This window comes from Orbicella faveolata, unplaced genomic scaffold (assembly GCF_042242905.1).
Source record: "Orbicella faveolata isolate gen_17 unplaced genomic scaffold, um_ofav_v1 contig_25, whole genome shotgun sequence".
NCBI classification, from domain to species: Eukaryota; Metazoa; Cnidaria; class Anthozoa; order Scleractinia; family Merulinidae; genus Orbicella; species Orbicella faveolata.
Window position 1 is genome coordinate 12,144,900 of NW_028301553.1, and position 20,995 is coordinate 12,165,894.

Genomic DNA, 20,995 nt, shown 5'->3' on the forward strand with positions numbered 1-20,995 from the left:
GAAACTTTTTAAAAGAAACTGATAAGCGCGCGTACATAACTGAATGTCAAATTGCCAATTAATTCACTCCGTGCGAATTCGCTAAGCGTGAAGTTTAATACTAAAGCCCCGGCCAAACGATCGCACATTTCAACGCAACATATCGCAACATTGTTGGGCGCAACATGTTGCGCACGTTTGGTCACCCTGTTGCGACGTGTTGCGATATGTTGAGTGTTGCTGGCTCAAATTTGAAAGTGGTCAAATTTTTCATGCAACATTTGTGGATGTCCTATGATGTTGTAGTCGTTTGGCAAGGTTCGTACAACAACGTTGCACTCGGGCATGCTCACTAGTTCGATTTTCAATATCCAACATGTCGCAGCAGGGTGGCCAAACGCACGCAACATGTTGCGCCCAACAATGTTGCGATATGTTGTGCTGGAATTTTGCGATCGTTTTGCCGGAGCTTGCAAATGTTGGGCCAACAATGTTGCGATAAGTTGCTTTGATATGTTGCGATCGTTTAGCCAGAAATAATTCTAATAATTCGCCATTTCCACATCCCCCATAATACACCCTGTTACCCCCAAAAATTCTGCATAACCTTTTTTTCTCCATTTCTCCTGGGTATTACAGTCGTCCCAAGAGAAACTGAAGACAATGCTTATGCAAATTTTGGGGGGAAAACAAGGTGTATTATGGGGGATGTGGGAATGGTAAGCATCAGTTGTCAAAAAGTCAGACATATTAACTGTTCCAGTAGTGACCAGTAGTAGTGAATCATGTCCTTGAAGGAGTTCTTAGTATAACTGATAAACAAACAGGTTATGCTTTTAAAAATCTAAAAGCCACAGCTTGACGAATATACATAAGTAAGGGTCAAGACAAATCAGTTTAATGTAGTACATTACGCATACATTTAGCAACATCCTTCTCCTAATTAACAATAACAATAACATTTATCACTTATATTGCGCTTTTTCTATAAAAATAGTCAAAAGCGCATTACAGTTAGATAAATTCTTACAAATTACAGATTGAGAAGTAAAACTACCAACGCATCTTGAAATTTAAGACATAAAATCCTATAAGATATTCAACAATTGGACTTACAATAAAATCTCAACAAAAGGCCTTAGAGGCCTTAGAGAACAAATGAGACCATTGCCATCATGAATTAACTCTCCGTTAATTGATGTTGCCTTCTTTCCCTTTGCTTCGTCATGTAAGGTTTAGTTCCTACAACTGGTAATATCACTGAATGTATTTTATTTCATACTTACTGAGATTTTTGCATAGAATCGATCGCATGAAAAATTTCTTCATCCAATGATAATCGCGAAACGACTTTCTCACACATGGGAAAAGCGTTTCATCCAATCAGAAATCAGCTGTCAAAATGAATCAGTCAGTTCGCAACGTGTTCGCGTTGTTGTTGGCGCCTCTTCAATCTTCATTCACAGAAGTTTGTAGTGTTTCCACAAGTTTACTCCAGTTTTCCCGCAAATTAGCTATAAACCAAAGACAATGGCGGAAAGTTCGAACAGGTTTATCGCTTTAGGTAAATAAACAACAAAAAGACTCGAGCAAAAAACCGACTAGACGTTAAGGTTAGCTTGCTTAGCAAATTCCTCAAACAGAAGGAAGAGGCAAGAAAAGTTTTAAAGAAGGCAAATATGCCGTAAGCATTATCGACGACAAAGAGTTTTACCAAACAAGGAAATGTCTGGAAGCTCAAAGCAAACGACTTAAAAAAGAGCAAGGCGAGGGAAACAAATCAAACGCAGCTGATCATGAAGCGTGGACTGATGACGATAGGTTTTTGAAGAAGCGACAAAGCGCTTGCACTCAGACGGAGTGAAAACATAACTTGACATTTGTTCTGCAGAATGAAGGGTGAAAATCTGGTTGAGGGTGAAAATCTCATTAAGTATAAAATAAACAAATTACAGCATGGAAAGTATTTACACACTACGGTATTTACACACTCGTTGTTTTTGTATCAGAAAACTCGAACGAAAATACCGCACGCGAGCACTTTCCATGAAGTAATCTATATAGTATTTTGTCAACACTTCAGTCGAAACTGAACATATCCAGAAAATGGCTTTCCACAGCGCATTGGCAACAAAAGCTCAGAGATTTTCATTTAATTTTAGAAACGTGCATATATCTTTTTATCTTGACTGTGCAGGACTCATGCAGAGAAAGTAAAATTACTCTTCGTGTTTTATGAAAAAATAATATACATTGTTGGAAAAAAATAACAAGAGCAATAGCAGAAACATGAAAAAAAATTGGAAAAATAGAAAAACGATCTCTGGTTAAAAATTGCTTAAAACGAGCTTTCGACTACCAGCTGTAGTCTTTAACGAGTAATAGATAAAAAAGCGCAAACATTGAAATAACGTTTTAACGTTTCAACGTTTTTCTATTTTTCCAAATGTCTTATCCTGGTTACTCATCTATTTTTAAATGAAAAAAATTGTCGTTTTCTTGTACCTCCCAACCAAGAGAAGATCAAAGTAAGAGAGTGAATCCCCCATACAGGCCTTATACCAAAGGTAACCTCTCTTAAGTTATTTTTAGCCATAGTACCCAGTCCGCTCAGGCGTTGCGTGGATTTTGTGGAGGATTTGTTTATGCATCGTTTCGTTTCGAAGCGAAGCGAAGGAAACCACCAACGCTTTGGAGACGTCTTCGTTGACATTTTAATATCAAAGGAACAAGTCTTAATACATCTCGAAACATTCATAGGAGTTTAAGAGACAGATGTCTCCTGAACAAACAACAGAACTTAATGAACGGCATAGAAATGAGCAGTCAATCGAGTGGAAAGCAAACGAACGCCCGCATACAGCGCAACCGACTGACAAACAGATGGTCGAAAGTGCAGACAGAAGCTCGCCGCCCAAAGAGCAAAAGGAGGAGCATAAATTGATTAAAGCAACATCGATAACAACGCCGAGGACACTTGTTTGTCTATCGCTTTCAGAGATTTAAACACAACATGTAAGACAGCGTCAAACTTCGAAAAAGAAATTCTAAAAATTAGCCGTCGTAGTTTAAGTTCTCCCCAATATGTAGAATGTGGCCTTTTCGCGTTGTTGTTTTGTAAAGAACGGCAAAGAAACGAACAAAGAATTGCACGCGCACGCGTAAACAGCCATTCTACTCGTTGCCGTCTTGGTTTGAACAAAAGAATGAACAGCCAAACGAGCACAAAGTAAACGAAATCTCAGCCGAGCAAAACGACGGCCGAGAGGCGGTGCAGAAAAAAAAAATCTGTGCTATATGAAACGTCTTTTGAAAACTCAAAACTTATAAAATGACTTTTCGCCACATTTCCCGCCATTTCGTCTCTGGTAGTTTCGAGAAAGTTGCTTGGGCTGTCCACGCGTCGCGCGAGTAACATTCTCGGAAGAACTGGGTACGATGTCTAAAAATAACTTAGGAGGGATAACCTTGGGTACAAGGCCCATAAGGGGGATTCGCTATTTTACCTTGATAATCTCTTGTCCCAACTAAAATACGTTTTCCGATTGGAGGAGAACGTGTCACGTGCCGTGGGTCAAAACTCACTAACTCCCTAAGGCAAACAAAACTCAGTAACTCTCAAAGGAAACAACAACTTGAACTTTCGACTCGCACGTGATCAGGTCGTGCTACTCGAAACCGCGGCAAATTTGTGTGCCAACCGGCGTCAAGGACACGATTTTTTCGCAGTTTTGTTTCTTCTATTTTTGAGTTGGGAGGTATAACAAAACACTTAAGGACTGGCCCTGCGGGAAACAATGAGGGAACATTGAAGTCGCGAGGTGAAACAAAACCTCTCGGGGAAATAAAACGTTGTTTGTTACACAGGTTTGTCAGCTACATCAATGACATCATCATCACTTGTGAAATCATCATCATTTGCGACTGCTACTCTTCGCCGACTTTCCCGTCTACGTTTCACGCACCATGCCGTGACAAACGAAGCAATGATACCCACAGCAATAGCAACCCCAATCCCGATACCAAAACAAACACCTGGGCTGATGCATTCTTGGTTGGTCTTCCTGGTTGTACCTATAACAAAAAATTAAAATATTGCTTGAATTGATAATAGTATGCCTTTGAGTTTAGACAGTTTATTGAAATTGAGCTGGGCTAGGACACAAGCCGAGGATACGTTAATTCTGTTAAAAAAAAAAAAAAACATGGAACAAAATTTAAAATTAATTATTTTATTAATTAGGACAAACAGAAAATGAAGTGCAGTTGATGAGTGTTAATAAAACAGATACGATCTCCTCTAGGGTGCCTAATATGAGTATTTATATAATAACCCAAATTATTCTCGCATTTTTATTGGTTCTCGCCTATGAACTATTAGAGGACAAACGCACGATTGACGTCATCATTACAAAGTTTTTCCCCCTGTGTTTTAAAATGGCGGAAATCTTTGAGAATTTAGATAGTATTTTACGTGACTGGGTGAAAGATAAGATACAAAAAAGTCTTGTTGAGGCATTGAACAGGTACGAGAGGTAGGAAGAAGAAAGAAAAAACCTTTTCTTCTTTAGAAAGTGACTCACAAAAAAAACTCGAGCAGTCTCAGTCGGCAGTTAAGCGAGACTAAACCAAACACAAATTTGGTCTTGAAATCAAATTTAAGGTAAGAAACCGTTGCTTTGTCTCGATTTTAACAAAGCCAATAAACAAAATGTTTATGAGATCAATTTATAATTATTTAAAAAATTCCTAGTCTCAAAATAATTGTTGACACAGTTTGATGTCAGCAATGAAATATCAAAACATCACTTCCTAAAATCAGTTAAAATAAGCTTTGACACAATTTGACAAGAACGAAAGCTAACTTGCGATGAAACAACCGGATCGAGAACAGTTCGCGTGCACAATTGAAATATTACACCGCAATTGGCATTACATGTTACAACTGGCGGTTAATTTCAATTAGAGGTGTCAACGCGCCGTAAGAGGTTAATGAGATCCAAAAGTAGTTTTTCTGTTTATCTTAAGGTGGCTCGTACCAGTTTTCAGGTTTTTGACGGTTCATAACTTTGTAAGAATAGAAAAAAAAAAAAGGTAGACCAGGGCCACTGTAATATTTTTGAAGGTTTGGATTATATAATTGAGACTTGACCTAAAACAGCTGCTATTTTGTCGTCAGCAGTTGCCATGGCAACATTCCAAAAGGATTTTCCAGACCTGATTTTTCGCTTATGTCACTAATAACTAAAAAATTAACCTGGTGACCCCAAGTTTTTTTGAATCAATAGCTTTTGGCATCTAAAAATGAAAATGTACAACAATTTTAAAATAATTTTACGGAGCCGATTTCTTGTAAACTCGGAAAAACGACAATTTGCACAAAGTGCAAATTTTCATCCGTAGAATTTTTTTATTGTTTTTCTGACGCTTCCCTTCGATAATCATATTATATTAAAACAATAAAAAGAAGGGGTCGCCGGCCATGATATTAAAACCTACTTTGAAAGATCACTTCACTTTAAGAACACAAGGAACAATGGTTTATCAGGGAAACTACCTTAAGTTCCCCTTGAATTTGGGAAGAAGAGCTTTCACTATCCAGGAGCGAAGATTTTTAATGTACTGTCAATCGAATTAAGGTCCATAACTTCAAGAATTTTATTTAGAATAAGCTTGTGAACATTTTTACTAATTTTGTACGCCTTTTTAAACTCGTGGATATGCGAAGCGTAGAAACGTGTTTGTTGCGGGGACTCCGATTTGTAAATGTGTCACTCACTCACTCAGTTGTAGACACTGCTTGTAATTAGTCGGCCCGAACGAGAGCGCCCGAGTCCGACGCCATGTTTGAATAGTAACCGAGCCCGACGCCATATTGGAATAGTAACCGTGCAGTCAGTGCGGGCCTACTACTCAATGCGTGCATCGTGCCAGCCCGAATATTGATGATTTTGTAGCTTTTACACGACCATTAATATCAGGTGTTTCGCTAAATTGAAGTGGAGTTGACTTCGAATGTTCGAATTAGTACTATGGCCAACTTGAAGGCTGAATTTCATGAGCATTTGACTCGTCCAGGCGTTCAAAATGACCAGGAGATGTGCATTTGTTTCTTGGAAAGTGACCTGAAAATGATTAAATCTCATGCTAATGTGGTAAGCTTTGATGAGAATGTGCCTAATTCCTCGACCTTAATGAACCTATATGAGCGAAACGAACAACTTTTAATGAACGAAACAGCTATTGAAAGTAGGACAAACATCGGCACCACTGTATAATATTGTAATTTCATTTTTATAATTTAGTAACATCTAAACCTGAGGCTGGCCGAAATATTGTTTTAACTCTACGACGTTGTGTCAGCCTTGCAGTAGTGACTTACTATCGTTTTACTTTTCAAGTTTGGCTGATTAGATCTCCTGTGAGATCCAACGTTAATCAAGCACGACCTTCGTTCACCGCTTTGCAGTTTAAACACTTAAGTTTTTCATGTTGAGTTGTCCATGTTCAACCGGCATCGAGTTAAGTTTAGATTAAAGTTGTGTTCTCTATACTTGTCTTGTTTATTTTAGTACATTGATCTGAACTCTAAGTGGGATGTGAAATGCACATAAACTTGGAAAGAAATTCCCAAATACTTGATTTTGATAAGCTTAAATGATTTTTACCCTGTCTTTTGTTTACACTTTTGCTTCCTGATTGAAAAGATAACAAAGGGAAAGAAACCCCCTGTGAACTTGTCCCCAATTAGTAATTAATACTAAATACATTGACACTTCAATAAAGCTGTTATTATTATTGTTGGAACACATATTTATGGGTCGACAGATTTTTTGGATCAACACTGAAAATGCTTGCAAAAGAGTCTACTTATTTTGATGTATTTTACGTGCAATATATATAGAGACAAGCGGTTCCACATTGGAAAAGAAGTGCTGTCTCTTAGGAAACCTTACCTATAGCCTTGAATGAAATGCAATGAAAAACGTTTGTGAGCTCGTACGACTTGAATACTTGCAATTTTTTCCAACAGGCAGATCAACATCAAGATCTGGGTGTGAAGGAAGTTAGGGGGGGGGGGGGGAGGGGGAAAGAGGAACTCTTAGCCTTTACCACTCCATATTCTGCTGCAATACTATTTTGCCACCTTAGCTGTTCTGGACATATGTCTTTGTAATATGTGCGCGAAAAAAGCCAACAAAAAAGCCTATACTTTGTGAGTTAAGTGCGACCTTGCATGGCATTTAATAATACGCCAGTAATTGCAAGTTCACCAATATGTTTCATCTTTAGATTACTTAATCCACGAGTTTGGCCATAGGTCTCCTTTAATTTAACCATTGTTACCTTTTTTACCTTATTTTCACTATAGTTTTTTTACAGGACCCCTCTGATAACAGTGTTGAATACCCTGATGGGTCGTCCTGTTTAAATATTCGTTATTATTATTGTTATTATTATTATTATTATTATTGTTATTATTACTGTTATTACTATTATTATTATTATTATTATTATTATTATTACTAAGGGGAGATTAGATGGCTCCAATGCATTGGGAACGAGTGTGAAAAGAATAAATAAAGTCGCACCTATTGAGGTTACCTTTACTGCACCCCCCCCCCCCCCCTCCGTTCGGTAATCAGTACCCATTTATACATATGAGTGAGGAGAGGCACTATGAGAGTACGAAAGTTATACAATGATCCCCAATAGGGGTCCACTGCGGCCATTGGGACATCGTACCTTCTCCTCCATTGGGTTAGAATGGAGTTGACCCTAACGTGACAGTTGTAGGTCTAATAACCTTCTACAGGGGCAATTTGAGTGTGTAGAAACCTTTTTAACATTGGGTAACCGCCAGGCGACTTTTAAAAGGCCTCCAGTGTTGACCGCAACCGCAAGTTTTCCGAGCGTTTTTTTTTTTTTTTTTCAACGTCCAAGCTTTTCGGCTTACAGGGCTGCTCTGATGACAAAACTGACTTGACTTTTCCAGCATTTTCTTTAAGATTTGTAGATTTCGCAGTTCAATTCTGCTTTCGCTGTAAGTTTTCGTTCTACGAGACGCGACTTTCGAGTCAAGTTTGACAGTGGCATGATTTTCCTGCACCAATCACAATTCTTTGTTACGCATAGCAACCAATGAGATTGCTCTCATTTTGTATAAACAATAGATTACGTCAAATGGCTTTTTCGTCTTTGCCAAAGTGGGCAAAGGCCGGTAAAAACCGGCTTTCGAGTTATGTTGAAAGATTTTGAAATAAAAAAAAAGCTTTTTCTGTAGTAGCTTGTTTCTGTATCGTATAAAACAAATAGATTCCATGTTGCCGTGCGTCTGTTCAGTAATAGATCACAGAAGACGTCAAAATGTGGTAAGAACATCAGCGACACACTCGGCTATCGCCTCATGTGCCACTTTTTTGTTCTTACCACATTTTGACGTCATCTGTGATCTTTTACTGAACAGACGCATGACAACATGGAAGCTATTTGTTAAATTGACACCATGCTCAGCATTCCAACTGGCTCATTGTAGAGGGGAGAGGAACAGGGGGATAAATATCCCTTCTCCCTACTTTTTGAGCCAATTTTTCCCTCCTCCCTACTTTAAATATTCCATCAAATTATTTTCCCATCCAGGTCCTTCCAGTTCTCCCACCTCCCAGTATTTTCCTTTCATTCTTCCTCCCTACTTTTTTTTCACTATTTCTCTCTCCTCCTTATTTTTCCCCCTATTTCTCCCTCCTCTCTACTTTTTCCCCTATTTCTCCCTCCTCTCTACTTTTTCCCCTATTTCTCCCTCCTCCCTACTTTTTTCCCCTATTTCTCCCTCCTTCCTACTTTTTTCCCCTATTTCTCCCTCCTCCCTACTTTTTTCCCCTATTTCTCCCTCCTCCCTATTCTGTTCCTCCCTTTCATTGTAATTGTATAGAAAAATAATCAGAGCACGTATTGACTCCCAAAATAGGTGACATCATGAATGAGTAGCTAAGTAGTCCTATATATCAAGGTGAGCACAACTTCGGTCTAAGCGATTATGAGCATAAACAACACTGTGTACCTGCAGAGGGTGCTTCTGAAGTGAGCTTTGATTCTGTAGTGGATCTTTTGACTGCAAAAGAAGTAAGGTATACAGTCAGAATGAAATAAGTAATAGGGTTTTATTTCTTTTCCTGTAATTTGAACATCAACCGGAATGTACCAAAGTCACGTAGGGTAGGACACTGGAAGTGGCTTTTTGGGCAATCAGAGTCAGCGCAACAGACGTATAAAAGGGCTTATATAACTTCATAAGGGGTTTTGGGTAGGCTTATAAACGGGGGGGGGGGAGACTTATTCTCGGGGGACATGTAAGCGGAACAAAAAAACGTTTCGGAACGACGTGATAAAACGTATCTGAGAAACAAATTAAAGCTAACATTGAACACTTTCGATTAAAAAGTTTGATGTTATAAAGACACGCAAAAGGAACGCACTAATACATCAGATGGACTTATATCGGGGGGGGGGTGGGGGGGAGCATATATCGGGAGGGGCTTGTATCCGAAATAATATCTTTGTTAGCAAAAAGAAAGGGCTTATTTCCGGGGGGGCTTAAAACCGGGGGAGTCTTTAACGTGGGATTTTACGGTGTGGCATATTGCTAATTAACATTGCGTCATAACCAGAAAAGGGACAACATAAACAACATGTGGTGGGAGGACAAAACATATAGCTACCGTATAGTGAATTTGCTTTGCTTGTTCACAGTCTTAGTAAATGAGGGTGGAGGGTGGAGGGTGTCGTCCGATTCAGTCTGTAATCACACTCGTGATTAACAAATCGGACTCCCGCTTCGCGGTCGTCCGATTTTGTTAATCACTAGTGTGATTACAGACCAAATTGGACTCCACTCAGTCCTATTACCATTATTTATGATGTTAAAGCATTCTGATATAAGCTAAGAGTGAGGCGTAAAATCTGTAGAGTGTGTTTCTGGTGGGCCCTTTGATTCCCGAGGTGCTTGTAATGTGGTCTTTGATTATGCAGTTGGGTTTCCACTGTGGACACAAGTTAACATATATATAGCAAGAAATCATAAAGCAACTATTTTGCTTTTGTTTTTCTCTTTTTTTATGTAGGTTAGAAAACTGCAATTATGGTTTTAATAAAAACATTCTCATATTTACAAGTTAGAATTAATATACTTGAGAATTAAAACCTGTGGAATGTGTTTGTGGTGAAGCTGTCAATTCTCCGGGTAGACAATCAACTGTAAAATAAGGTAAACAAAAGGTAAGTAATATAACGATGCCAATTACAACGAACGTAAACGTCTTTACTAAAAGGATCACGACGTCAGAGGTAACCGCAAAGCAATTTTTCAATCTTGATTTTAGGCTTCCATTAACTATAGGTTTTCTCATCTTCCGACGAAAATCCCACTTGCTCAATAGGCTAACCATACGGTCTGAGAGTAACCATCGGTAAACACAAACGCAAAGATAAAAACCGTAAAAGGAACTCTTTAAGACATTTTACTTCAAGATTAAAATACGTACCTCTAACGGTCAGTTGATAGTCGAAGCTTGTAACACCAGCAAAGTTTCCCGCCATGCAGGTATAAATACCAGCTTCCTGTGTGGTGGCATGGTGACGCAGTAAATACTTTGGCCCGTTGCTTTTGTTCTGAAGCAATTGGCCCTTCCAAATCCAAGCTACCCACGGAGGAGGATAACCTCTCACTTCACAGAACATGACAAAAGGCATGCTCTCAAACACCACATACTCCGTAAGATTGTCTGATGTGATGACGGGTGGCTCTAATAATCAAAGAAAGGCAAAATTGAGAAGTTTCATTTTTTTTTTTTCAACTTTCTACTACGTTATTGTCATATATCAGCTCCCCTTACCAAGTTGTGGCATACAGGAAGAGAAACACACCTAAAACCAGTTACCATACAGTATATACGTTTGAAGCTTTACTCTCAGACACAAAATCCCTCTAGATCAAGATCCAATAACCCTTCCCCCCCTAAGGTCCACACCCCCTACCCCTCAGCCCCAGAGGTAATCAAAAAGCAAGTCTCACAAAAATATGCCACGAGCCTAATCGATCAATGATCCCATAAATCGGTCGGTCAATCAATCGATCGATCTACGGATCAATAAATTAATCGCTCTGTCAATCATTTAATTGCTCGATCAACTCGTCAATTAGCAGATATATATAGGAACTGAGCAGTGAAACAGAATGAATTATTATCCAAAGCAGTTTCTCAGTTTAAAACCTAGATTTTCACTTCGTTAGTCATGAATTCGAGCTACTTCCAATAGTTACACTTAGCTATAGATCTATGCAAAAATGAAACCAACCAACCGGATCAGAGGCGTTCAAAGGATATTTATATTTAAGAAATAGAAAACATGTACCGGGTTCCTATCAAGTTTTAATATAAATCTACCAAAGTTCTATCACGAATGGCGTTCTCTGATTGGCTACACTACTCACTATCTGTTCTACTGTAGATAGTGAGTAATGCAGCAGTGAATGCTTGTCAACAAACTGGCAGCCGCCACTTCTTGCGTTTTCGAAGTGTCTGTGAAGAGAATTTAGATAAAGCTTTGAACGACGCTGTAAACCAAGGCTGCATGTCTTGGTCAACTTATTAGCTGGAGTATGGCCGCCATGTTGCGCGACGCCGTCGTCGTCGTCGTCGTGCCTAGCCGCCCACGAGCAATACCGCTAGCCATTTTTACCATGAGAAGAGCAATCGACACGGGTTTCTATGAGTATGGGCCTTCGCTTGGCGGCCTTTCGGGTCGCCGGAGCTCCGCTAATATAGAACACAATTTTTAACCAATTAGCGTGCGTATTTTCTTTGGGCTATTTTCTGAATACATATCATATATGTAGTTGAGGTGCTGATCACCGCTGGGGCCAATATAGTGCTCTACAATGAGGGAGCTGCTATTTAACAATTGGACAAGGGTCACGGGTTTAATCGTTTTAGTATCACCCAACTAGTCGGACAGAAAAGGCAATAATAAAGTTAGCAAATGCAAGTTTAAGAAATATTTATTTAGGAATAAAACGAAAGAAAGCGTCACGCTCGATTGCGCCAATTTCGCTACCAGAGGACTATTAGCTACTCGAGGAATAAGACTAATAGTCCTCTAGTAGCCTAGCCAATTAAAATGCAGGATTTGCACTAGTCCACTAGTTGGGTGATACTAAAACGAATTATGTTGAGAGACTACTCAGATCTTGAGTACATATTGAGTTTAATACACCTCTGTTTCGTAGGCTAACATAAAGTTAGCCCACTCGTCAGTTAGTTTCCATATACACGTAAGCCTACTAAAATACTCATCAACAATATGTTCGCGCAAGACGCAATAAACCGTTACAACAGACCGTTACAAAGCATCGTAAAAAACCGTCACAATCAATCGTTGCTTGTTCGAATGCACCTCTAAAATTTTAAAACTTATGGGCGTGCTTAGAACCTGTTCATATTTTAAGTGCCAGCATGCGCGCGCTGGGAAAACGAAATGCAGTTAGTTAACTATATCTAAGAATGAACTGTCGTCGGTGCCGGCATGTAGAAATTAATTCGTTTCGTTTGTTTAATGTTACCAGTTCCGGTTTGGTGATGATGAAGTGGTTCTCCGTCGCGGCTCGTGGTTCTACAGCCACTTGGACAATGTTATGACGTAACATTTATCATTAATAAGAGGACAGACGCATAAAAAAACTGACGTCAATTTGTTAAGTTGATATGTATTTTAGTAGGCTTCAGTGTATATAGAAACTAACTGATGAGTGGGCTAACTTTATGTTAGCCTACGAAACAGAGCTGTATTAAACTCCATATATACTCTGAGCAGTCTCTCAACATAATTCGTTATCATATATGTATATACCTCCATCAATGAACTCAGTATAGTTTACCTTGGGCGACAGAAATAATTGTAGACCTGTGGTCCATACCAACGAACCGTTCCTTATGAAAGCACCTGACCCAGTTGTGATCATCTCTAGGCTGAATATCCTTCACTATCAGCGAACCATCAGGGTCCAGGTCGAATTTTGTTCGATTGAATGTCTCTTTTTCACCGTGGTCTACTTTAACGGCCATCTTCCATTCTGCTGTTGGAGAGCGGCAATCAGACTGACAGAATTTCCAAGCGAAAAACTTGAGCTCGTAGTCCGGCAAAGTGCATTCTATTTTAAGGTCATCACCGATTTTAGCGGTGACTTCTGAAGGAATTTCGTCGTCCGTCGCATCATTTACATTTACCAACCAGTTGTCGAAATTCACTGAAATAGAAAAAATACGATGTCTTTACAACGCTTTTGCCTTGTAGTGGAAAATTATGAAATAATTTGATGTCTGTATTTTTTTTTTTCAGCATATCAAACTTATCCCATAGAAACCTGAACAATTAAATTGGTCCCAAGCCTCCATATTACTCACCTGACATGCGCAGTGTAATTATGTATGCAAAGAGCGCCTATGTTCAAAATTGCGGGCAACAGAGTGAAGCGGGAGCGTAAGATTCCGAACGGATTCATTGAAGAGTAGACCATTTTACAATTGTCTGCTCGGTGACCTGTCCTTTGGATGGCAACGAGGCTGGAGTTGACATTGTTTTGATACAGACCTCACTGCTTTTGTCATGTAAATACACCTAGTTAGCATCAGAACAACTTGTTTTACACAACAAAAGCAGAGAGGTCTGTATCAAAACAAGGTCACTCCAGCCTCACTGCCATCCAAAGGCCAGGTCACTGAGCAAACAACTGCAAAATGATCTATTCGCAGAAGCTAAGCCCAAGAATTACAAGAAAATAAAAACTTCGGATAGGAATATTTATCCAGTGGATATAACCCAGGTTGACAAAGTAAGAAACGTGGTTGAAATTTATTTCAAAGAGTACAGTGAGGAAATTTGACGAATGAAGGCCATGGGATGAAAATAACTTGCCAGTAATACGATTAGAACCGGTGTCACAACCCCGGGGGGTTACTTTGGGAATTTCTGGGTAGGGATGTGTCGCTGGGACCCTGGAACCCTTAGCCTAAACCAGAGCTGGTTCAACTGAAGTTTGCTACCCTATACTAGAGCAAACTCCCCAAATCACCCCATCTATCGACACTGTGGAGGCTTATTTGCGTAAATTTAAACTTACCTATTTGATTTTTTTACATATTTTTGAGTAGCAATTCCTGGTTTCCTTAGTTAAGATAAAATATTCAACCACTAGGCAGTTTAGCGAAAAATGATACCCTATTCTAGAGCCAAATGCTCTGATTTATATACCCTATCCTAGAGTACACTGCTTGAAAACCATACCCTTCACAGCGCCACATACCTATACAGCCCATATATGACAGTACCCCCCCCCCCTCCCCGAGGGGTCACAACCAACCGATGATTCCTTCAGCGATCGCCTGCAAGCTTTTTGTGAACGTGTGTACAGGGAGATCAAGGGAAAGTAGTACTCAGGGCGCAGAGAGGATCCCGAAGTATGTAGTGAAATTCAAGCCGATGAAGACGTTTTCAATGAAAGTCTTAGGATTACGTCCAAAAGATATCAGAGAAATAAACTCATATATGAAGTTCATTCTGTGAAACTCTGGATTATTATATCGGCACAAAGTGGAATGGGCGGATCATGAATGAAAACACTGATTTTGCCTATGTTCAGTCCCAGGAACTTTGAGATTTTGGTTGACAAACCACATAGTGGAATTTAAATAAAGTTGTTTTGACATTTGTCTGTGGAGATGGCAACAGATAGATGTGGATGCAAAAATATGGTCCATCATTTATATATCTGAGCGAACTCGCATAAACATGCCCGCTAGGTTTTCGCCTGGATTCGGGCTTTTTCGCCCGAATCCAGGCTAAGCCAGCGACCTTAAACCCAGGAGATGCTCCATTAAGGCCAGGCTGGGCACATGGCCCAATGATTGGCCTATCTGCTGGTGGTTTGCTGGCGGCCAGCTGTCAAAAGCAGGGGGGAGGGGAGGGTGTCTCGTACTGACACCCCCAACTAGCTAGACCTTGAGTTTTCAGTGTTAAATAAGCTGTGTATTTTACTTAGTTGTTTGGCCTTGCTTGAGGCTTCTGTGTTGACATGTGACCGTGCTGGAGTGGTCCATGCCACGTGCATGCGTGAGGGGCCAATCCCCTAGCCAGGGGGGTGGTCAGAGGACTACTGGCCGCTGGGACTGTCTTTGAGTCAATGCGGGCATGTTTTTGCGAATTCGGTTAGATATATTTGATATTTTAGCACATGTTCATTAATTTTTCTGTATCTATGAATAGTTGATGTAGAATTATTTTCACTTGCCTATGAATTATTTACCTAAAACGAAAACATGTGGTATAAAAAAAAATAAAATTACTTAAATGACTGGGTTTTTTGAGATCCTCGAATGAAATTAATCGAAAATTCTACGGTATTAAATATTTGGGTCTTACTTGTTGTTTTCCTCAATGAACACTGGTTTATTGCTACGGCTACGTCCACGGAAATCTTGTTCATTCGTGCTCTTATGACCAGCTGAAGCTTCTGCGACTCGGACAATCAAAGCGCAGGACACAATGAGAGCTATTAAAGCCGCACTTCACAAACTCCCCCTGCCATAACGGCGACATCAAAATTTTTTCAAATCCCGACAAATTTGGTATCAAAACGCTCCAAATTTAACGTAGATTTTGAAAATAGCAGGCCTTTTAGAAAAACATCCTTGCGTAAGAAATCGAGCTTAGTTCCCCGAAAATCCGGAAATCGCTCGATTTTTTGTGGTAAACAAACCAGAATTGGCATTGTTCCGACCCGAAAGGCCGATCCTAATTTCGTGACCTTTTATTCAACGTGACTTTGATATGAAAAATCTGACTTCAGACATAGATAAGCTATTATAAATTATATTTCCAAAGCTAACATATACAGAAAGATACTCTAATAACCCGTTAACAGCTTTCCTCAAGATCAGGTTACAACACGAGACTGAATGTCCTTCAAACCACGTGGAATATTATGCAAAGCGTGGCACTAACATTGCTGTTATTTACATCTGAATTTATTTGGTCAAAATCAGATTATTGTCAGGAAAGTCAAAGACTGCCCTCATGTTTAACAAACACCGAAGTACTCAGGGCTAACTTTTATAGGCTTATAAATATACGATCGTGTACAAACCTGATCCATTTAACGCACAGACGACAATAATGATCCACAAGGAAAGCCACACGAATTTATCAAGCAGCATGTTCGTACCAATACCTTCAAGATGAAAAACAATTTCAATAATGAAGTGCCGAGGTGTTAGTTTCTGCCCAGAGGACAAAGAACTGATTAGTTGTTTGAATGAAAACTTAGAGAATCCGTTTCAAAATGATATTGTTCCAAGAGAAGTGCGTCTCAACATTTAACAATTATTCAGATATTGAAGATCTTCGAGAGTGTCTGTAGCCGAAGAAATATGGTGTGAAATCGACAGTTACGTACGTTTGCCTGTGGTAACATAAGTAAAACAGCACAAACGACAAATCACCAAAATGTTTGCTTTCCTTACCGTGCAAAATGATCCCTAGTAGCGTATATTAAGTTGTAAAATTACTTAGTTTACTCCGGGGCGGCGCGCGGCCGGCACAATTTCGCGGAAATCTATTTGTTAGGCACGCGCTATTCCGGCGGTCAGTTAAAATGCAAATTGCAGCTATTGTCAAAGGAAGTGGTCAAAACTAGCCATTTCTATTGGATACCATAAACAATGGCTTTCAAAATTTTACAATAACAAATCCAGAGGAGGTGGCTGCTATAAGTTTGCATTTCTCTGTGCCGTATAAAATTGTCGTAGTTTTCCTCCAGTGGATGCAAGAATAGGTAATTTTACAACTTAATATACGCTATCGGGGATCATTTCGCACAGTAAGTTCAAGTTCAAGTCAAGTTTATCGTGTATATACACTTAGCTTTTGTGAGAAAATTCACCAGCTAGTTTTCAGGTATAGCACAGAAAGTAAAAATAAAAGAACTAAAATTGAGAAAATACCAAGTAACTCAGAAGATATAAGTTTAAAATTTAAGATTGAAAATCTATTTACACAGGACTAGATATAATTTATTCATAAAATGAAATTAAGCTAAGACTAATTAATAATACGAGATGTAAAGTTTTACGATCATATCAAACCCGACAAGTCTAATTTTCTAATAGTATTTTTAAAAACTTTATAAGACCGAATATATATGAGTCGGGTATTGAGTTCCATAGTTTTGGCGCCGTAAACTTCCACGATTTTAAACCGTAGGTTGTAGTGTTGGCCTTTGGCAGCTTTAAAATGTCGTTTCCTCTTAGGTCATAATTACTGTTTCTATGTCCGATCAGTTCTTTGATACTCCTTGGAGCATGATCACTATTTATAACTTCGAAAACCGTACAGACTATTTTTGCGAGGGGTTTATTCACGAGTGATGGTAAGCCTACTTTATCAAGTAACTCACAACGGAGGGCACGCTCATTTACTTTTTCTAGCTGTGTAGTGATGTTTTTATTACAGAAATGCCAAGTCTCCGAACAGTGGTTGAAGTGCGGAATGGTGAATGCGAGTTATAGACACGTTTCAAATGGAAGGATCTTTTTCAGCGATCTGCTGGGGGACTTTTCTGCATACATTTGCTATGTGCTCCTCGAATTTCATTTTGTCGTCAACGGTAACACCAAGCATTTCGAGATCTTCAGTAATGGGAATAGCAGTATTTTCGCAGTAGAATTGTGGTATAATCTGTGACTTTCCCATTACTAAGGAAAGCAACATTTTGGCGATTTTTCGTTTGTGCTTTTTTGCTTTTGTTACCGCAGGGAATTGAACTGAATTGAACTGAATTGAATTGAAAACTTAACGTCAGTTTTTTATGCGTCTCTCCTCTTATTGATGATAAATTGTGTCATAACATTGTCAAAGTAGCTTTTGCAATAACAAGACCCCAAAATGGTCAAATGCCGGGAATAAATGAGGGAAAAAGACGCCGTAAACTTGCCGTAAACAAAGATAAGTGAATTTTATTCAAAATGACGCGAAAATTGTCAATAGCTTTTCTCGCTTTTTGATTGGCTGCTTAAAAAAGGCTATAAAATCTCACGTACTGGTTAAAAAGTTGACAGTTTGTCAGCTGAAAGTTGAACTTGGAAGCTTGCATAAATTAAAATTTTATCCGTCTGTACTCTTATTGATGATAAAAATGAGCCACTCAGCGTGCGAGAAATTAGACAGTTACAGTGGAACTCCGTTAATACGGACACCAAGGGGACATGCCAAAATGTCCGTATTAACGGGGTGTCCGTATTAACCGGGGTCCTCGGAAAAAAAGTCAGGGACACGTGTTTTATCGATACAAACACTAAGGCCGACACTTGTACGGCGACAAAACGTTTTAATTGTACTGCAAATTACAAATCATTAACTGTATCACTCTCGGTGAAATTTTGCCTTTGCAACCAGAACCGGAAAATGGTGAGGACAAAAACGCAGTCGCCGTGCTAAAGGAAAGTCGAATTATCGGCCACATTCCATATCACCTCGCAAACACCAAAAACCGCACTGGTATAGTCACCCATTTTATTTCAAAGCCTACTAATCGAGGATCAGTTGAAGTATGTGGAAACGCAGTTATTCGAGGTGGAGGCCTTGGTATGGAAATACCGTGTGTTTATATTTTTGATGGTCCTAGGAAACACGTGGATTTACTTGAACAATTAATAGACGTTGGCAACAACCCAGCAGTACGAACGGAGGCCGATGCTGATAGTGGCAAGCATAAGACGTCAAAGAGGAAGAAGGCTACAAGCAAGGACTGTAGCAAAAGACCAAGAAAGTGAAACTTTTGTGTAAGCGTATCAGGCAGAAAACTTGATATAAGGACTGCAGACTGGGTAATGCACCGGAAGAAAGAACTGATCAAATGCGTCATGCTATTTTGACACTGTTTCATTTCGTAATAAAATTGTATTAACCCGCCGAAATCTGTCATAATTTGACCAGGGTACAAAATCTCTAATTAGCACATAATCATGACAAAAACAATAGACAATTAAGCGGGTGCCCGTAGAGCGGGGTTCCACTGTATTGTAAAATAGCTAATTGGGGACACCTGACTAATGTCGATAGCTAATAACTGGTTTACAAAAATTAATAAATGAATATCACGCACGGAAGATGATAAATACTTATTTACGGCATCATAATAAATACTATGAAATAATATAAAATGCTACCGTTCACGATTTACAAAGTTTGCAGCAACTGCTGTTGTTGTCAATGAGCTCTGAAAGGTCAATTTTTCTTATTCTCGTCTTAAATGTCGCGAGGGTTGGTGACGTCCTTAATTCCGTGCTAAGTTGTGACAAGATATATGGACCCAGGTATCTTATTGTGTGATTTCCATCACCTGTAGTATTAAAACGAGGTATTTCAAAGTCATAGTTTCTGAGGCAGTATTGAGAGTTCGTAGTCTTGAATAGTCGAGATAGGCAGCTTGAAACAAGATTATTTTAACCTTGTACATCAGAGTGGCAGTATCTTGTAGACGCCTGTTGTATGGAGTTGGTAGCCTGGCACGAGCGAGGAGTACCTCGTACGTTTCCGTCTTTGTTTTATATGTATATTGGCCGTAGTGCGCGTTCCTGTACCCGCTCAATATATCTCCCTACTATTGGATTGCTTACAAAAGGTGCATACAAGATGGCAATAAGTTAGATGTGGTAATACGGCACTTTTGTTCAATGTTAACTTGGCGTTACATGGAATTAGATTGCGCAGAAGCATCTACTAGGCCATTGGTATGACCTGCAAAGTTAAGATTTAGAAGCCTAACAATTTTTTTTGTTCCGTTTTCATGATTTCCTGGTTGTCAATGTTGAAAGCTCTGTCATTATTTGCGGCATTAATATTTCTTGGATTGATGGATAAGGCCTGAAACTTCTGTGGGTTAGCAAGGAGAAAGTAATTCTTGTACCACGCCGATGCTTGCCAACCTCGACTCCTCAGATCTGAATCAACAGCCTCGTGGGTCTTTCCAGTCGCGTACAGTTGATGGTCGTCTGCGTGCATTGTCAAATGAGCATACGGCGGCAAGATTGCACGAACTGGCGTCGAAGTTGGGAAGACTACTCCGCCAGTACAGGAGAGAATATCACAGCAAGCTTTCAACTGATCACTCGTCGGGTGAGCCTTGTAATTGTTGAGGTTCACTTCGCCAAGATGGCCGCAGATCGCTATTTAACGAACGAGTGTTACTACAGTCCATGTAAGTGTTGTTTGAACATTGTTTACAGAAAACAAAGCTTCTCATCATAAACGGAGACAGCTCAATTGGTGTTTTCTGTCGTTGTTTTACATGTATAGTATAATTTCTGCCTCAGTCGTAATAAATATAATGTTTTTATCTAAACACTCGATAGATTGAGAATTTCTTTATTTGATTGCATGATTGTTTGGCAAAACTTGTACGTTTTTACACTACTGTTGTCATCAAGGGACTGGTCAAAAAGTACAGGGGGAGGGGTGAGCATTTGAAAATGTGGTGGATAGAAAACACGTGACCCACCCCTTCCATCTGGCACAAAACTAAGTGGCCCACCCTTAAATACAATGATGCAAGGGACCACAAACGAAAGTGCTTCCGGTATACGTAGGATCTGTAAAAGATCTGATCAGCCAAAAATAGAAACTTAACAATGAAGCGAGGCTGATTACTACGTGGAAAGCTTAACGGGACAACGACATGATAGAGTCCAAACTGAAAGCCAAAACTGCAAACGTGGACAGCTGTTTCTAGCTGGTTGGGTCTCGTCAGCACCATGTATTTTCTGCGGGACAGCCGTTTTGTCTGTGTGCAGCCTCCTTATCGCGACAACGACATGATATTCTAGATTTTGCCTATTGTCCGTTGTCACGCGTTTTACGTGTGACATTGCTCAATCCGCAAACATTTGGATTTGAGTTTCACCCGAGG

At 39.5% G+C, this 20,995-nt stretch overlaps 1 protein-coding gene across 1 annotated transcript; it reads right to left on the minus strand.

Annotated features, from left to right (window-relative positions):
* Window positions 1-855: 855 nt before the first annotated feature.
* Window positions 856-16,672, minus strand: LOC110067407 (vascular endothelial growth factor receptor 1-like). The gene is made up of 7 exons (XM_089294230.1): window positions 16,554-16,672; window positions 16,178-16,261; window positions 12,914-13,282; window positions 10,521-10,781; window positions 10,181-10,231; window positions 9,041-9,091; window positions 856-4,053 (listed from the first exon to the last, which is right to left on the minus strand). The coding sequence occupies exons 2-7, from the start codon at window positions 16,245-16,247 to the stop codon at window positions 3,839-3,841; spliced, it is 1,017 nt and encodes a 338-aa protein (XP_089150356.1). The 5' UTR covers window positions 16,248-16,261; window positions 16,554-16,672; the 3' UTR covers window positions 856-3,838.
* Between the last annotated feature and the right edge of the window lie 4,323 nt (window positions 16,673-20,995).